General features: G+C 35.0%; 1 protein-coding gene across 2 annotated transcripts in view; it reads right to left on the bottom strand.

Moving 5' to 3' along the window:
• LOC143226465 (protein tyrosine phosphatase domain-containing protein 1-like) overlaps window positions 1–21311 on the bottom strand; it is a 108248-nt gene that overhangs the window by 38307 nt on the left and 48630 nt on the right. For both annotated transcript variants that reach the window (XM_076457474.1, XM_076457473.1), the window contains exon 2: window positions 5973–6056. In XM_076457474.1, the coding sequence (XP_076313589.1) occupies window positions 5973–6052 (80 nt within the window). In that variant the 5' untranslated portion in view covers window positions 6053–6056. The remainder of the gene's footprint in view (window positions 1–5972; window positions 6057–21311) is intronic.

Raw genomic sequence — 21311 nt, 5'->3', positions numbered from 1 at the left:
AACTATGTAAATCTACCATCTACAGCCATGTTTCAGTTTTCTTTATCAAATATAAACAACAGTAATATGTAGGACTATGTAAATCTACCATTTACAGCTATGTTTCAGTTTTCTTTATCGTATAAACAACAGTAATATGTAGAACTATGTAAATCTACCATCTACAGCTATGTTTCAGTTTTCTTTATCGTATAAACAACAGTAATATGTAGAACTATGTAAATCTACCATCTACAGCTATGTTTCAGTTTTCTTTATCGTATAAACAACAGTAATATGTAGAACTATGTAAATCTACCATCTACAGCTATGTTTCAGTTTTCTTTATCGTATAAACAACAGTAATATGTAGAACTATGTAAATCTACCATCTACAGCCATGTTTCAGTTTTCTTTATCAAATATAAACAACAGTAATATGTAGGACTATGTAAATCTACCATTTACAGCTATGTTTCAGTTTTCTTTATCGTATAAACAACAGTAATATGTAGAACTATGTAAATCTACCATCTACAGCTATGTTTCAGTTTTCTTTATCGTATAAACAACAGTAATATGTAGAACTATGTAAATCTACCATCTACAGCTATGTTTCAGTTTTCTTTATCGTATAAACAACAGTAATATGTAGAACTATGTAAATCTACCATCTACAGCTATGTTTCAGTTTTCTTTATCGTATAAACAACAGTAATATGTAGAACTATGTAAATCTACCATCTACAGCTATGTTTCAGTTTTCTTTATCGTATAAACAACAGTAATATGTAGAACTATGTAAATCTACCATCTACAGCCATGTTTCAGTTTTCTTTATCAAATATAAACAACAGTAATATGTAGGACTATGTAAATCTACCATTTACAGCTATTTCAAATTAAACTGTTACTCGTTTCGAAAATGTTATCTGAGACACAAATAGATGGTTAATAATGATAAAAACAAACCTCTATTATCGCTCTGTGTGTGTGTTTTCTTGTAGCAAAGCTACATCGGGGGACATTATCGCTTGCAGAAAATTGTGGCTGAGTAATTTTTGTACGAATATTCGTAACGGTTTCTAAACAAATTTGCAGAACCAAATATTTCTGTGGAAAGTGTAAGATCCATTGTTTAATTATATTTTGTTTTAAATCAAAATTTTTATTTTTAGATACAATACAGTGAAGATAATGACGTTCAATATGTTATATTTATACGTAATATTAACCTGTATATTCGACAGAATCCTGCTCTTTCTAAGGTAAGCTATTCCACCTGCCATCGAGTCGAAAAATAAAGCGTATTATATAACAATTGATTACAGACTACTAAAGTGATTAAATCAATAAGACACATGTAAGGTTATCAACTTTGAACTTTATCCGAACTTCTAACAGAAGCTTTAACACCATTACGTCTTCTATACATCTGTTTCAACCTTTAATGCATGTTTATGCGTCCTCTTCAGTTAACATACATTCAGTTCACATGGATGCCAACTGTTAACCAGCCAACAATACGCTTCTGGCACTTAAAAGTATACCTGCAATTATCTTTTCAAACAGCAATATACGTCCTTCAGTAACCAAACGACCCTTGACTTGAGGTGAAATAAACCTTTATTTATCAAGTTTAGGGTGAGCACTGTTCAAAAGAGTTGCAAATAAAAATAGAGCTTTTTGGTGTGTGTTTCTGTACATGCTGAGAAATCATAAAGGTTTATTAGCCTGACGTCAAAGATCGTTCCTTTACTGACACATCAGAATTACTTTAGTTCGCAATGCAACAACTACAAACTGGAAAAAACGATACACCTGTTTCTTCATAACACAAATATGCTTCAAACAAACAGGATTAAGACTGTTCACAAAATATGTGTTTGTGTTCTGAAGTTGTCACTGTACAAACTACGCATGCGCAGCCTGACCGTACCACAAGAGACTTGTTAAATTATTGCCGAGTGAGATTTGAATTTGAGTTTGTCAAACACAAATCACCTAAGGGCCTTTTAAAATTTACAATACTGCCTGTCTTTTTTTTTTTTCAATGGTAATATTTTTAAGCGCAAAACAATTTATTTTCAAAGCACAAGTAGATCTAAACATTAATCAACATGTCAAAAAACAATTTCCTTGAAGGCTGTAAAGATAAAAATACATTATGGTTTATTTTGCACGCTACAGCCACACGATACCAAACTTTAATTAGCGTATAACACAGGTAGTTCTAACAGTTATTACAATCACAAGGCTACTACTGTACAGGCCTGGCATGGCCAAGCGCGTAAGGCGTGCGACTCGTAATTCGCGGGTTCGCGCCCGCGTCGCGCTAAACATGCTCGCCCTCCCAGCCGTGGGGGTGTATAAAGTTACGGTCAATCCCACTATTCGTTGGTAAAAGAGTAGACCAAGAGTTGGCGGTGGGTGCCTAGCTGCCTTCCCTCTAGTCTTACACTACTAAATTAGGGACGGCTAGCACAGATAGCCCTCGAGTAGCTTTGTGCGAAATTCCAAAAAAACAAAAAACTACTGTACACGTTATTCACGTGAAGACCCGACGTGAAGACCATGTTTCATTAAACAATGATTTGTTTTTCCAGATGGACACATTTGAAAAATACAAGCGAGTGTAGAAAAAAAAAATTCACTCGACATGTATGTGAAACAACAATAATATAAAATTATCTAACACTACTATTTAAATACCAGTTTCGTAACCCTTAACTTTTATACAGCTAGTAACATAACAACACAGTAAATAGTAATGTAACATTCCATAATATACGTACTAGATTCATAATTGACAACGAATCAATACTGTATATACCAGATTCATAACTAATAACTTTATCAGCTGGTAACATGACACAGTAAATATTAATATAAGATTCTATAACAGGATTATCAACTTATAATCAATAACTTTATCACAAATGTACTGTTTCGCTTCACTATCTAGTTGTCAGATTCGTAAATATCTAGCTTCTGATTCATGCAGTCTTTGTGGGAATTGGTATTTGTTTCACGTGTTCTATTCTTTCAAAGTGTATAATTTAATAATAAGGGCGAGTTTTGTATACATTAATATTGTTATTATACAGTTTATTATTGTTAATCACGTATTAGATGTTTTGCTGTTTTTTACGTGTAAATGTAAAGTTCTAAATATATAAATTAGATTCTTGTCACGAATGAACATGTTTAAAAACAAGTCACTGTTTAACATCTTACTTCCATCCCTTAGAAATGGTATTCTATTCTTTTCACATTAGGCAAAACCAATTTAATAAACATATGTATTGATTTTCATTCTTTAGTAATCCATGAACTGATACTTAGGTTTTATGTTGGGAGCCCACTTCTTGGAGTCATACTAAACTGAATGGGTTAAAGTATATTGATTGCGGGCGCTTAACTTGCATGATTAAAGAAACGCTTTGTTAAAACGCGGTTAGGGTTGACTTGTAAGCATAAACTTAGCCCGTGATGCTTAACTAATGTAGTAATATTGTATTTTTTTATGAATTATTCACTTGCTATTTTGATACGCTGCAAGTTAGATAATACAATAATTATGAAGTTCGTTTATTTGTTGTTCAGCCACATAATGGATTATCTGTGCCTGTATGGAAACCGTATTTTGATCGGTATAAACTCTCGGATGTTTCATTCAAGCACAGCGGAAGTGTGAAGTCTGTACGTGACAAGTAAGACAAATTCACAATTTACTGTGATGATTCGTTGTAAATTAGATGAAATTATTAATTATGGAGATCGTATTTGGTGAGGTAAATATACGAACTTCGCTACTATGTGGCGAGTAATGAATAAATATCGAAACACTGGAGAAAAGCACGTGTTCAAACTTCCTTTTTAGTTAAACGAACGATCAGTTATTTATCGGTTCTTAAGTAGAAAGTATTCATAAAGAAACAGAACAGACAGTTACAGTAGGTTTAATACTATCTTACATCACGGATGAACGGATGGGGGTAACCAGATGTTTCTTTCTCAAAATACACCACATTTTAGTCGCCGTTCAACGAGCCTCGAACCAGTTTAGAATATTTAGGTGGGCTTCACTGTCCGAGTTCTGTACAGATGCTTTAGGAAAAGATATATCTTCCGAAAAAGTTGTCGTTGCTAACCATCTCATAGGAGGCTAAAAACATGGAACTCCTATAGGACTATATCTATCACGGATACTACTGCGTACAACTGCTTTAAGAACATTAGTTTTCCGAAACTGTTGTGTTGATAAACACCTTCAAGGTGACTAAAGACACCGGGTGTTTGGTCGTTCCTTCTCAATTGTTGCTAGTATACAGAGGAGGGATACATCATATTAAAGTAGTTTTATAGCTTCTACAATACGACTCACCTGTGAATACGAGAAGAAACTCGCAAAAAATATGTAATCAAATTAATATCTTTATTAGAACAACACTTTATTAATACAGGATTTATAGAATAATATAAAATTATTGTAATATGTGATACTGAAAATCTACAAGTTTACTTATCTCAGGTCTGATATTAAGTAAAGCATTATTAAGTACGGGATATGTCCCATAAAGAGACAACACTATATTGTGCACGTTTTTTGTTTTAGTTTAGTTAGGGCCAAAATTTTAGCGTATTTAATACTAACAATAAATGAACTTTAATATTATTGTGCGACCTAAAGTTAGACCTTTTAAAGACTATGATAAGTTTTTAATATGTTGTTTTATTTACAATATATCTCCCAACAAAGTATATTTACACACGCCTTTTGATTATACCTGTTGAAATAAGTGCGCGCGCATACACATTTTTAGAGCAGACAATAACTTAATGTTATTATTATTACATATATAATAACATTGTATCTTCATAATAGATACTGAGCGTAAATTTCATTGTATTGTTTTTGAATTTCGCGCAAAGCTACTCGAGGGCTATCAGCGCTAGCCGTCCCTAAGTTAACAGTGTAAGACTAGAGGGAAGGCAGATAGTCATCACCACCCACCGCCAACTCTTGGGCTACTCTTTCACCAACGAATAGTGAGATTGAACGTCACATTATAACGACCCCACCGCTGAAAAGGCGAGCATGTTTGGTGCGACTGGGATGCGAACCCGCGACCCTCAGATTACGAGTCGCACGCCTTAACCCACCTGGCCATACCGGGTCAAAATTCTATCGTAAAAGACCCCATGGTAACACAGCCATGTCCAAAGCATCTCAGAAATTCTATATTCCTCAACCTGATCCGAGTGTGCGAATAGCTTGTGTCGGAAAGGGTTGTCACATACCCTCCCACAAAATAGTTTGTTTCCAGTTTAAGCACAAAGCTACACATTGGGTTGTCTGTGCTGTGCCCACTACGGGTATTGAAATCCGATTTCTAGCGGTGTAAGTCCGCAGACACACCACTGTGCCACTGGATACCTCCAAAAAAGATCTATTATTCTATTTATAAATTTGTTATGCATAGTGGAAGGACTTACACATCGGTTAATATAATAGTTCTTTTCTAATTACTTGGAGTGTAAATGTGTTCTTTTTCTAATCTTATTATCCCAGAAAGATCGATATTTGGTGGCATCTCACGACATTGTAAAGCACAGAAATGTGAAAACACAGACCCAATAAACGTGGTAATATACTGACTTTATCGGCTGTAGTTGTCACGTGATTTAATTTGCTTATAGAAAATCGTTTCAGTATAAACATACAACCCTCTGTACAAGGAGTAGTATGGGGTACAGCTTTGCCGTAAAGGAAATATTCAGCTTATGGGAAAAAAAAATCCAATATATTAATAGACACCTTTCGTGTTTCGATATAATGAAATAACAAAGTAGTTGGATATCAAACGTTACAAGATGGTCGTGTACTTACTTTCGTATGTTAAAACAAAGTAGTTTAATATCATATATCATGTATTAAATTACATATGTGAAAATTAATATATAACGTTAGAAGCCAGTGATGTACTTACTTGGGTGATGGAGGTGGACCTCCATTGTGACGTCCTAGCCTCGTTACCGGCGGTAATGCATCCTGCAATTCACTTGTCATTTTGCTGGCAAAAGAAAGACACAGCGTTTTATATAGTAATTTATATGTACCTGGTTACAGTGATCTTTTACAATTAACATAAGAACCACAAATCTTTAAACGACTGTATTCATACCTTAAGTGTACTTTATATATACCTCAATCTAGGAAACATGAAATGAGGTACAACCTCAGAGAAAAACAGGAAATTATATATATATTTTTTTAAATTTAAACTTTAAATCAATCTAACTTTCTTCGTATTTAGAAAAAAAACACACCTGTGACTGGCGTACATACTCCAAAACAATAAACAATTTACAAAAGATCTGTAAAATGTAGGCTTGTTTGCTTTATTGTTTTACTTGTAAAAGGAATTCAAGATTTCTTCAAATTCACTAATCACTACATTTACTAAACCTTGTCAAAAACAGTCAATATTAAAGCTGATAACAATCAGTTTTACAACAAGTTAGAGTGCACTGTGCATAAAACTAGTTCAAGTACACGGACGAATATTCTTTAAAGATTAATACCACCTGAATTGTCCATAAATAGCAGTCTTCCTCAGTTAGAACTTTCTGCTTTCCTCTAAGCATTTTGTTTAACAAGCCTCAGCTAACACTGTTAAGAATGTTTGTTACCACACTCACATACAAATAGTAACTTTACCTTTATACTTACCCTTCTACTCGATCAACGAATGGATAAAAAGTTCAGCTGACAAATCATATGGCCCGGCATGGCCAGGTGGTTAAGGCACTCGACTCGCAATCTGAGGGTCGCGGGTTCGAATCCTCGTCACACCAATCATGCTTGCCCTTTCAGCCGTGGGGACGTTATAATTAGACGGTCAATCCCACTATTCGTTAGTAAAAGAGTAGCCCAAGAGTTAGCGGTGGGTGGTGATGACTAGCTGCATTCCCTCTAGTCTTACACTGCTAAATGAGGGGCTGCTAGCGCAGACAGCCCTCCTGTAACTTTGCGCGAAATTCAAAATCAAACAAACAAATGATATGCATGCAGTTTTATTTCTCGAATACACTAGATCAAGAGCGCTGTTTTAATATGGTATTGACAGACGAGGCTAGCGTGCATGAATAATAAAGGAAGTTCTAGAAAAATTACTTTTCCCCCATAATGTACAGATAAATAATATAATAACGTTACCCATATACAAAAAAAAATAAACCAGTTGAAGTTTGAAATTCATTTTGAAATGCAAAATGAATTTTGCATTTATGTTAAAGTGAACTTAAACGACGAGAATCCATCATAAATAATGAAGACGCGATTTCTCAAACCTACACTGAGTGCTCTGTTTGCCACTTCCAGAGACATTGTAGTTCATTAAATATTTATTTTCTTGGATCTGAGGTTCGAATTCATTTGCGCAATTGTTTAGTTTAGCGTGATAAATTTATATGATTATCCGTATTTGGCTACAATCTACACATATAGTACCAGTAACGATAACTTCATGGATTTTACGATATATACCAGGTGTCAGCTGAGTGGATAAAACACCATCAACTCTAAGCTTGGACGGACAACTTTAAAAGCTAAAACCATTAAGCAAAGCTACGCTACGTGAGCTGTGAAAACAATACCCAAGTGCCATTACATAACGTGTTAAATTTCTCATATTTTTTAGGTTTCTAAAGGGGGGGGAGGGAACAATGCGATCTGTTTAACAAATAGTTCATCATTCAACCTGCGTTTTGATAAGGAATAAATAGGATCAGAGAACGTGTACTTTAGTCAATGTCGTATCAAACACAAAAAAATTACTCATATTATGAAAGCTAAAGAGGCAACAGCAATCATATGGTGTAACTAATATTAGTGGCAAATTAGTGTAAAATCCAATCATTTTTATGATGCTCCTCCGGCAAGAGCGAGCTGAACAAAATATCCTCAAACTTGGCTTACATGATCCACACGTTATTAAAATACCATAAGTACAACGAACAAACTTTGAAAGACAACCAGTTCATGCGTCTTTGTGTGACTTGAGGAGAAATGTTTTTGGAGTGTATGCTCCAAAAATTAGTCATGTTTTTAATGAGGTTCTTTATGTTTCATTCGTACACCAAATAAAAGTTGACTATATTCACAGAAAACTGTTTAGTATCAAAATATATTTTTAAAATTTAACCCTCAAATTATTGATTGTTGGCCCCACTGCTGATCGTTTATTTTGTCAGTTACAACATTCAGTGTAAAGAATGGTGAAACACATTTGGAAAAAATCAGTCATTTGTAAAGCAATATACACTGTTGCAATAATGGTAATATTATTATTAAAATTTTGTTGTGAATCATGTGTTAATGATCTAATATAGACACGAATTCAAAACGTGGTGCATAAGTAGTTTAGAAAAGTATGTTCACAATTTTAATTTCTGAAACCAAAAATCATTCTCATACCAAGTACAACTAATGAAATATACTTTTTCGATTTTTTACTTACAAAGATGCGAGATTGAGACATGTTTTCTACCTGCTTTATGCCCTCCAGTGGCATAGCAGTATGTCTGTGGACTAATACTGCTAGAAACCGGGTTTCGATACCCGCCATGGGCAGAGCATAGACAGTCCTTTATGTAGCTTAATAACAAATAATAACTACTTGATTTATTGATATAGAGGTTTTAAAACCTTTTCGACTCTTTAGTTTTTCTGCTGTAATGGTGGCAACATGTGGTCCAGAAAGTCGATAAAATTACTTTATTCTGATTGCTTTGTTTGATGTAGAAAGTCAAATGCATTTTGTCAGACAGAGAGTATTAAAGAAGTAATAAATAAGATTTAATTTAAATAGATTGGTACTGAAATATCATTTGTTAGCCGAGTATGACGTTGACTAAATTTAACAGCCAATCGATGCTATGAGAGAGCAAATGACACAAAGTCACGCTGCTGATTGGACAAAGAATATGAGTTTATTTGTTGAATTCAAGCGAACTTTCTTTGTTCAATCAAACTTGATTTTCATCAGGACTATTTCGACACAGGTTCATCTTAAGGACAGAAAGCTTCCGAGATATTTACTGATCCAACAGAGGTGACCTTACTTGTCAACACAGTTTCTTTTTGTTGTTGTTGTGTCTAAATAAATAGTTTTCATTGTCCTTCAAACTTGTCCAATCTATTTATTTCTTGCGCAACGTAAAATGCAGTCAGGTTATCGAATATAGATTACCTTCCTGATTTTTTGAACGAATCTGCCATTATGTGTGTTTTTTTATCTGTCTGATACATGCCCTCCACTAGGACAGCGGTATGTCTCCGGATTTACAACGTCAAACTAAGGGTTCGATTCCCCTCGGTGGGCTCACTAGATAGCCCGATGTGGTTTTGCTATAAGAAAAACACGCCCCTCTTGACATGATTTTAGCCCCCCAGTGGCTCAGCGGCATGTTTGCGGACTTACAACGGGTTTCGATACCCGTGGTGGGCAGAGCACAGATAGCCCAATGTGTAGCTTTGTGCTTAACTAAAAAAACACAAATAAAACAACTGTCTGACACTTGTATAAGAAAATATTTTCACCTGAAAATACCATAATGATTAGAATGCTTTGTCTTACCAGTTAGGTACACTCGCTGTTAATGATATACGTATATCAGTACAAAAGAAGTTTTATAATAGAAGTGAGGTAATAATTAACATAATTAGAAACACTATAATAAAATTAGATTCATTAAAAATTCTAACCAGTATTGTTCACTAAATTAAGGATAAACTATTTGTATTGGAGGTGTGAAAATACTGAATTTCGTAAGAAAGTATTTGACAAAAGAAACTCGGATTAGCTGGTTCTTAGAGTCCAGGAAATGCATACTTTAACTATGTTCGCTGCACTTTTACCTTTCGTATATATTGTGACTCTTCCTCGGGCCTGGCATGGCCAAGCGCGTAAGGCGTGCGACTCGTAATCCGAGGGTCGCGGGTTCGCGCCCGCGTCGCGCTAAACATGCTCGCCCTCCCAGCCGTGGGGGCGTATAATGTGACGGTCAATCCCACTTTTCGTTGGTAAAAGAGTAGCCCAAGAGTTGGCGGTGGGTGGTGATGACTAGCTGCCTTCCCTCTAGTCTTACACTGCTAAATTAGGGACGGCTAGCATAGATAGCCCTCGAGTAGCTTTGTGCGAAATTCCAAAACAAACAAGACTCTTCCTCCCGAACTCACGTGCTCACTGACATTCACCATAGGTTTCAATCAGAATAAGTTAGGTATTAATTTTAAATACCGAATCTCGCAATATTATAATATGTGAAAATGGATATCTATCCGTTGGGTTACGCTTAGCTGAGCCAACTGCTTTCTGAATGTTAGCTCTAGGTAGCTGTATTTAGAGCACAGTGATTTAATGGGTAGATATCTTTGTTATTGAAGATATAAGTATTGATAATATGTACAAGGTAAACAAAAATTTTACCAATGTGAAATTGATAGTTCTCAGGTTTAAACCGTGGCTTGAAATACCACAACTTTATATATATTTCATTGAAGTTCTACACGTTATACTAGCAAAATAATATAACTCGAGAAGTTTGTCCGTTCCCTGCATATGTATGTAAAGAAAAAGGAAAAATAAGTACACAAAAAACCCAACAAAAACAATATATAATGATGTAACGTGTATTGATGACGACACTTGTGGATGTATACTCTCGCGTGTATTATTAAAGAAACGGTTTTCTATTGTAAAAGTTTGAAATAATAAAAGTTGTATCATTAATCTGGTTTTTAAAAGCCAATTTTCAGAGTAATTTATATGTCGTCTTATTGTATAAAAACGTGCAATAAGCATGTTTGAAACATGTTTTGGAGTTTCAAATATATTTGCTGAGTAATGTTCTTAAATGGTTTATAAATTCTCTGTTTCGCTGAGTCCTGAGAATTCTATTAACGAGTTCAAAAATGTGGATAACTAATTCAATATAGTGAAGGAGGAGTGTTATAAAATGTTAACAAGTGTTATAAAGTGTTAATAAGTGTTATAAAATGTTAACAAGTGTTATAAAGTGTTAACAAGTGTTATAAAGTGTTAACAAGTGTTATAAAGTGTTAAGAAGTGCATAATCAGGGACGAATAATTACAATATTTGAATGTGTGGTAAACAATCAACATTGCTGAAATGGTGTTTAGTGTTAAGAGATCTTTTAGAAAGGACGTATCTTATTGGACAAATATTCGATTTTCTGTGATTAGATAAGAATACAAATTGAGTGAAGTACCACAGTGTTATATATTTTGTCGAATTTCAACATATTCTGTTGTTAAATATATTAATTTTCAGGGTGTGAAATGTATATCATCTGACACCCGAAGTAAAAGGATTTGTCTGAAAGACAAAACGTTCACTGTTATACTTTGTTATCGGACAAGATGGATTTTTTCACACGTTCTAAATTCTTTTGCTAGAAAAAACACTCAAGGAAGATTTCTAGAAAGTCATACAAGTTCCTGAAAATTCTGCATTGCAGTAGTCTCGGACATAAACACGAACATAAAAAAGATACATACTTCTAAACCTCAAACCAAAAATAAATACACAAAGATTAAAACATCTTAAGTTCACAAACCCTCAGTCACACACAAAGTGCTAAATATATTTATATGAATGTGAATGAGATACCCATCAGGGTTTAAAGGCCCTCTAATGATTCACAGAAGTCATAATACATAATACACCATTCAATATCCTCCATTGTCCCTAATTACTTTTATATGATAGTTACCACAAGGGGGATCATGCTCTCCAAAAACTTCTCGTTAGAGCAGCTAACTGTGGTGCTTGAACACGTGTGCCACGTTTTGATTGGTTGGTTTGGATTTAATGGCGTCAAACAACTATCCCATATGCGCCAAACAGCCAGCAAAAACACAAAAACTAAAAAATATATAAAAATTAAAAGTAATACAAACTAAAAACGTTAACAGGAACCGTAAAGCATTTAAATTTAAATAGTTTGAACAAAAGACAATGACCCATAAAAATCTGAAAACTAAATCAATCTGGGCAGTGTCATACTATCTAATGACACCGTCTTACGTCCACATTTTCAAGACGTATAAGTATCATGAAATGAATGTACTAAGGAAAAAGCTGTGCAACGTCTTATTCCGAGCTTAAGCAGTCTAGTCTTCTACGTCCTGGACTAATTAGATGAGAAGTAATAACTAGGGAACAACCATGTAAGAGCTGTGTTACCAGCTTGATCTAGTGGAGAACTGGAAGATGTACTTGACCAAGCTAATAATAGCAAGGTATACCTCGTAATGGTTTTTGCAGATTGGGACGGTATTATCGTTGATAAGTTCATTAAGAAGATTCCTAATGCGCTTATGAGACAATATGTGAGAGTGAGAAATATCTCAATTCTCACAAAAGCAACATCCATCACGACGTGATTTGAGCTGGTCATTTCAAATCAGTCATCAAAGAGGAGGAAGCATGCACTGACAACTTTAGTATTACTTCCACTGGTAGATAGTGTTGCTTAGGTGTTTCCACCATAGGGGTTAGGCTTAACTGAAGGGCCAACAACAAGATTCCTCCATAGTGTGAAGGGGTAATGTAACTATACTTGCCATTAGTGAGTTGTTACACACTATAAATTATTCCGGACGATCCTACGATTTATTATGTTACATATTACACTTTAAAATAGCCCATTTTTTTTAAATTTGAGCTTAGAAATTAAGTCATTGTCGATATGTATCATATTTATGATATTTGCCAAATAGATTGATATACAAAATTTTATTTTTTAACATAGTACAATTTATAATAACGGTAATTACAAATAATTATTTAAAATAATTTATATTCAAAAGTCATATACAAACTTACAATTAATACTCAGTCTTCTCTCTGGTTTGGAACTGAATATTTTAACAACGGTTCATGATGAGCGAATGAATTCTGAGTTGATACTGCTACACTTTGTTTAATGGCGTTTATTTCGCAAAACATAATTAACATTATAAGTTACACGCATTTCTAAATATACATCTAACTAAAACAAACATCTATCTTAAAATAAATACACAACAATAAATCCGTTACAGAGAAGGCAGGTATAGGTAAATCTGTTCATGAAATATATTTCCCAACAAGATCCATCCAAGGGATATGCTGTAACAGGGGCACATGTCATCATAAGATCTATCCATAGGATATATGCCAATGTCTTTGTCTGGTGGAAAAATGTTCATACTTTGACGTGTATCAAAAAGAGCAGAACAATCATTTTAGATAATATTAGCACTTTACACAGCATCAAAGGAAGGGTTATTGGGACTGGTCTTTGGATCAGCAGGTCTGGAACAACCAGCAACAAGTGGTGAATACTGTAGTAAATACCCATAAAAACTAAATGAGCCAAATTTATATGCAAAAACGGCTCGTTTGGGTTGAGAAAATATTTTACATAGAAGAGCGAACAACGTTTCGACCTTCTTCGGTCATCGTCAGGTTCACAAAGAAAGAGGTAACTGACCGGAAGCTGACCACATGTTTGAAAGGGGTTGTGTAAAAGTATGTGTGTCGAAAAGTAAATACAGCTCACGAATCAAAAAATCACGAAACCATATACTGCTGTATACCATATATCCCTGACATCAGCAAACAAATAACCAACTTTTGGCAAAAATTAGTAACAAAATATGACATTCCAGTTAATACCAAATTTATTCAAAAACCAGGCACAAAACTGAGGTCAGTGTAAAAACTACACTGACAAACACCACGCCAACATTATTTATAAAATACAATGTGATAACTGCCACGACTTCTATATTGGAGAAACAAGTAGAAAAATGGAAACCAGATTCAAAGAACATAAAAAGTCACCTTCACACGTTTTCGAACACTGCAAGTCAAATAAACACAACATAACCATAGAAAACACTCAAATACTAAATAAAGAAACAAACGCAAAATTAAAGAAGCCTTACTTATACAACAACTTAAACCCAAAATAAACCAATTTTAAGGAACGCCTTTATACCTATATTAATATAATAAAATAAATAAAATTATATATTCAAACATCTAATATCGCCCTCTACATTTCGACACACAGTTACACAACCCCTTTCAAACATGTGGTCAGCTTCCGGTCAGTTACCTCTTTCTTTGTGAACCTGACGATGACCGAAGAAGGTCGAAACGTTGTTCGCTCTTCTATGTAAAATATTTTCTCAACCCAAACGAGCCGTTTTTGCATATAAATTTCTCAACAAGTGGGTTTCTCGACATCACTGATTAAATGAGCCAAAGCCGTGTTTGGCTACTGGCTTTGGGGAGTACAGTAACCAGATTACACCAAAGAGTTTTGTGATCAGACCTCTATCTCTTTCAGGTCTGAATGGAACTTGGTATGTGCTGATGAGGGTACAAAGCAAGAGGTTGACTTTCTTTTAAACACAGGAACAGAGATTATTCTAGTGGACCTAGTAATCAAACCCTAAGAGCAAGACCGCCATTACAGCACTAATTACTGTACAGCAATAAAAGAACTACTAGAAGTGATAGTCTACATAAAAAAGACTCTCACCGGTAAAAGTAATAAGTAAAATGTGAAACCCTAAAAGGAATAACAACACATTGGTGATATTTCAAAAATGTGATTTTGTCACAGTTCATCAGTCAGACCCACAACACAGAGCATGGATGGTTTATCTCACATGACAGCTTTATTTTTGTGAAATATATTGACACTGTACAGAAGTTTAAACCATGGACATTTTAACCATGGAAGATGTAAATCATGAGGTAGAAAACATTTAGGGGATTAATGCTTCAAGAGCTCCTAGATAAGCAACAGAAGGACCATGACTTAGTATGGATGCTCCTCGCTGTTCAAAGTCAAGTCTAAGTAGGAATAGTTGAGAAGCATACCATGGAGAGATGTGTAATATATAGCACCTGTACAGGCAGATACAAACACAAAAAAAAAAACGTGTGCTGTACTATTGCTACTGGCTCAAGAAATTTTCAAGAGTATTGGACGTGATAGTTCCTAGAGATAAGTAGCAAGAAATTTCCTAGACTTTATACAACTAGACTCTAAGGTGTAACCAACACTTGTGCTAAGATTCAGTGGAAGGTATTCCTCCTGCAATTATTAAATGGAGAAGTTCAATGCTTGTATGAGTACTGTACAATTTGTGTGTCATCCATAAAAACTGGACAAGACAGGGCAAACTCCAGAGAATTGTTGGGTCTCCTCTGCAAAGGATAACCCTGAATATTGTGGGTTTCATCTCAAAGAACAAACAAGAAGATATCCGTACAAACACGAAATGGTCCACTGGTCAATACACTAACAAGCCATCGCAGATTTGTTAATAGAGAATAGCATGATTTGGAGAACAAGCAGTGTTAGGTGTGGTGAAGACTTGTACTTCATCTTATCAACCTCAGTCTGAGGGTAATACAGACTACTAACTGGATGCTTGCAAGCTGTGTTAAGACATAAACATATGGGACAAAATCTAGCCATATATAATAAATATTAGACATAGCAGAAGAGCAGGGACCTATATGATGCTCGCCAAATATACATATGTTCAAATGGGCATTGCTACTTCCATATACATGATATATGGCCCTCCGTCACAACAGTTTTCCCAATGTATCTAAGAATGTGTAGAGTGGCTGAGATTGAGGACGAATGACACAGACTCTTTCGTCCAGCAACAACTCGAGAAGACAACACGTTGACAATAAAATGGATGTGTAACTGTGTTGACTAGGTGTGGTTGTGGTACATTCCAGCAGTATGATGGCAGCTTAGATACAGCTAGGTTGAGTCATAGCTGGTACTACGAAACGTTGTTTCTCCAGCATATGGGCTACAGAGACACAAGACACACAAAGATTTGTAGAATATGTCAATAACCACCATCCACACATCACAGATGATTCTGTAGTGGAATGGCTTATCCAGGAGTCTGGAGAGAAAACTGATACTTTAGAGGAGAAAGAAGTCGTTTCATTAGTCATCCCAATCCACATGACAAGATGCAGTCTTATCTAGGAGTATCTGATGAACTGAATGAGGTGTTGCTGTAAATTGAAACAACTACAAGCTCTGACTAGTGGATAAAATGTCAACATTTCTCTTCCAGTTGAGATGGGGGGGATTTATTATTATAGTTACTTGATGGCTAAAAGGAAGTGGCTCTCCTTGCTTTCTAAGGTATTAAGTGATAAATAATGCAATGCACAAACTGCATTGTGCATTTTCTCTTGATTAAAAGCTAAGATGGCCAGATTGTTTAGAAAGTACTTTCTGATATGATGCAACTATATTCATATACACTCTCAACTATCAAGTAGTACTAGAAAGTAAAATATAGGAAATATATTATAGAGTTACTGCTCAATTATTAAGGCTAAGGACTGTCATTAGTTCAAGCAAGTAATGACTGAAATGAAGTAACATTTCTTGTTGTTGTTGTTTTAAATTTCGCGCCAAGCTACACGAGGGCTATCTGCGCTAGCCATCCCTAATTTAGCAGTGTAAGACTAAAGATAATCACCACCCACCGCCAACTCCTGAGCTACTCTTTTACCAACGAATAGTGGGATTGACCGTCATATTATAACGCCCCTACGGCTGAAAGGGCAAGCATGTTTGGTGTGACGGGGATTCGAACTCGCGATCCTCAGACTACGAGTCTAACACCCTAACCACTTAGCCATGCCAGGCCAGCATTTCTTATTTTATGAGTTATTGAAAAACAATGCCCAGCAGAACGTATAGAGTACCTTTTGCAGTTGCTATATTATTAACAGTTAATAGAGTCATTGATCTGCATGATCATGGTCTGAAAGAAATTGGCGTTACTCGATCTTTAAGTTATTGGGTTGTACTGAGATGCAGTGTATGTACGTCACTGTATAATTATCACTTAACTGTTGATAGTTAGGACAATTACATATCTCAAAGAATGAAAGGACACTGTGGTTTTATACTTTTCAAGCCAAAGAGTGGATTGTCTGATATTAAGTGTCATCCGACACATCCAGGATACCACTATAACAAAATCTCACCAACAAGAAGCCCACAGAGTAACCAATTTAGTAACCTTTCAATCTGCATGGAAAACACACTGAATATACGATGGAGTTCTTCATTCTCTTGAGCATGTAATGTTCTTTTTTGTCTTGAGTATGTAATGTTCTTTCTTGTCTTGAGCATGTAATGTTCTTTCTTGTATTGAGTATGTAATGGAGTACACAGAGGTAACAGCAAGAATCTTAATTTTGGTAAATATAGTTTTAGTTAAAATTTTTGTTTCATCTGTATTTGGTCAGTGATTACGTATTTCATGAAATCTGAAATAAATAAGTTCAATTGTGCCAAGATGACATTACTGTCGCTTTTAAGTAACTTCACCATGTAATTCGAACATTATCAAAGTGATAGCTAGAGGTAAGATGTATACGCTACTGAAGTACTTTACTTGAATTGTAATTACAGCATAGGTACATGGCACTATACATACGTAAACAAACACACGCGTGCATATTGCACACTGTATAAACGTTACGTAGATTCATTCACAAGTGACATGGTAACACTAATGTTTCATGGAAGAGACAATAGTAGCAAAGATAATCAATACTACCACAAGATAGAGAGAAAATAATTTTACCTGGTGTTTTTCGTGTATAGAGAATAAGAATATGTTAACTTGGTTAAAATAAAACATTAATGAGTGGATGAAACTGTCAATAATACGTGTAATTCACAGATAATGGCTTGAATGTCACAGCAGTAATATACAAGTGGTGTACTCTGTTTGATTTGATTGTGATAAGGGCATTTTAAGTTATATAGACTAAAGTATCTTTAATAAGAAATACTTTACTGGATGTTTTCTTAACGTTATTTCATTATAAAGTATAGTTTTGAAACGTGAAACTGCAGGCAGTTAAGTTCAATAGAAAGAAGGTGCAAGAAGTCACACGTGTAGTGAAGTCTTTTAAATTATGCCGTACATGAAAGAAAGTTCCCAAGGAAAGATAATGAAGCTGTTGGCAAGGGACAATGAATGGTTAAAAGTGAAGCTAGAATCATTTAGCATTGTAACACAATTAAAAGTTATAGTTTGTTTTATAATGTATTGTTAAAATATTGTTTTATATTACAATTAGATTTAATTCATTGTTAAAAGGACTTTAATTTCTGCGATTTAAATAGTTCATTATCTCCGTAACCGAAGGTGGACGGATATTATGTGTGTTTGTTGGCACGATTTTCCTGAAAATGACTGATGGAACTGAACAAAAATTGATATACATTTGGACTACAACCCAACTTTGTAGTGACCAATTTTTGGAGGGTCACAGGTTATGAAAAGCCATTAAAACATCATATCTACTAACACGGGTCTAATTTTTTTTACACTATTTTTCCCCTGTAACTCAGGCAAAAATGTTCGAATTTTAATGAAACTTGGTGGGGATATGTAAAATATTATTTGCCATTGTCCTGGAGAGAGTGGATTATATCCGTTGTTACACTCCTTTTGTTTACAAACAAAAGGTTGGAAAAGTTTGACTGTTAGCTCTAGGAAAGATATATAATAACATAATAAACATTACAGAAAAATATTAAACTGTGGTGTGTACATGTACAAACATACTACGTATTAACATAATTTTAATTCATGGCAGCATATATGTAAATCATGATTTATTTATCAGTTCGTGCCTGGCCTGTGGGGTATTTATTCTACGTACTGCGCTACAAAATTTAACGTAAAAACCATAAAATGCACAAACGAATACCTACATTGAAAGTTTCGATGTACACAGTACATGCTATTACTACAAAAATCGAGCGTCCAATTGTATTTTTATGTGTACAGCATTCTCACTAAAATGGCACATGGGTATAAATCGTTTTGCCCAAAAGTAAAACAGATTCTATAAAACTGGAAATAAGTTATAAAAGCTGCAGTTTAATAAAAAACCTATTTGATGTAAATGGATGAATAGGGTGTTGTACTTTATATAGCTGTGTGTATAATTACTTAAACTCACATTTGTTTCATCCACATTTCTTTTGTATGCTTTGTGGGACTGGGAGGGGTACATTTTTAAAAAAGACATGTCTCTAGCATTTTGTTCACTTGGAGAAGGGTTACGTGATTTTAAAAAAGACAAGTAGATGTCTCTAGCATTTTATGGGATTGGGGAATAGTACATAAGACAAGCAGATATTACTAGTATCTTGTCCCCTGGATAAAGTTTTCCAAATATTTCACACCCAAGAAATATCGATCTTTAAATGAAATTCTTTATCCTATCGTTTGTTTTTATTTAGAATTTCGCGCAAAGCTTCACGAGGGCTATCTGCGCTAGTCGTCCCTTAGTTAGCAGTGTAAAACTAGAGGGAAGGCAGCTGGTCATCATCACCCACTGCCAACTCTTGGGCTACTCTTTTACCAACGAATAGTGGTACTGACCGTAACATTATAACGCACCCACGGCTGAAAGGGCGAGCATGTTTGGTGCGACGGGGGATTCAAACCCGCGACTCTCGGATTACGAGTCAAGTGCCTTAACCACCTGGCCATGCCAAGCCTTTATTTTATAGACTGCAAATAGAAAATCGAAGAGATAGAAAGAGATTGATGACGAAATAGAGAATAATAGAGACAGACAAAAATAAATAACAGGTATTGTCTTTTATTATATTGAGCAGTATTGTTTAATGTTTATTATTTACTTTTCCTGTCTGAATAAAGTTTAATCTTGGAGAAAATACACGTTATTTAAAGGAGCGTGAAATACTTCTCCTGATTTAATTCAGTGGCAATTTTCTGAAAACAATGGACACTATAAATTTTGAAGACTCGTGCAACAACATACAAAGATGTTAATTTTTCACCTAACCACTCCATGTCAAACTTTCTACATGAAGGCTTTCTGTACTTCTAAAAATGTATTTCCATGGTCACCATAATATCGTTTTAGTAGCAGTTTAACGTTTAACGATTCATATGCTATGAAAATTTTCACTAATAATTTTACGTCCGACTTTAGTTGTAAAAAAAAATTTTCAGAAAACGTGATAATGGGTAATCGTCAGGTGCTTATGTGTCTCTGTATGTGTGCGTGACAAAAGCAGGCTTTATATTTGGCTTAAATCGATTGCCTTTAGAAAGTAAGAATGTTCCAACATACATACGCACATTTGTTTGACGTAAAAGTACGTCTAAACATGCAATAAAAACCAACGTATAATAGAACTTTGTATGCCTATACTAGCCAGTTGGGGGCAGATCGCTACATACGGTTTGTCGCATTCGGTCACGTGACTTTAATCCATAAGGAACACTATAATTACCTAAATAAAAGTAAACTTTTGCATCTTCAAGTTGTATAAAAGACAGATAACTGTGTGTGTGATGATGCAATAAGCATGTCGTAGTACATAATCAATGTACCACAACTTAATGCCACGTACAGGCAATATAACATGTAATACAATATAAAAACAGCGTACTTTATTGCTACATTAACTCCTTTAGGACTCCTTACATAAGTTGATAAAAGAACACAAACACCGTGACAAGTTTATTATAACCAAGAGATATGTAACAATACCACAACTTATGACCAAGAACTACAGCGATTCTGCTATCAAGGAAGGCAACCCTACCGCCAAACAGTAGAGCGATACCGAGACGAGGATCTCACAGCCAAACAGTAGATAGATACCGAGACAAGGATCTCACAGCCTAACAGTAGATGGATACCGAGACAAGGATCTCACAGCCAAACAGCAAATGGATATCGAGACAACGATCTCACAGCCAAACAGTAGATGGATACCGAAACAACGATCCCACAGCCGAACAGTAGATGGATAGCGAGACAACAATCTCACAGCCAAACAGTAGATGGATACCGAGACAACGATCTCACAGCCAAACAGTAGATGAATACCGAGACAAGAATCCCACAGCCAAACAGTAGAGCGATACCGAGATAAGGATCCCACAGCTAAACGATAGATAGATACCGAGATAAGAATCTTACAGTCAAATGGTACCGCAAAATTAGTTTACTACCAAATACTACAGTGACGCCAAGACAACAATCTTACTGAACAACTGATGTTTAACGTTGTGAGATCGAGATAACTGTTAGAATTCAGTTTTTAATATAAATAAACATCTGAGAACAACAACTGCATTGTAAGTCACTTTTCACAAAGGTAAAAACGTATTTTAAAAGGT

Source organism: Tachypleus tridentatus, chromosome 9, assembly GCF_004210375.1.
Source record: "Tachypleus tridentatus isolate NWPU-2018 chromosome 9, ASM421037v1, whole genome shotgun sequence".
Lineage (NCBI taxonomy): Eukaryota > Metazoa > Arthropoda > Merostomata > Xiphosura > Limulidae > Tachypleus > Tachypleus tridentatus.
The sequence above is the reverse complement of the archived record's forward strand: the minus strand, read 5'-3'. Positions and strand labels throughout refer to the sequence as shown.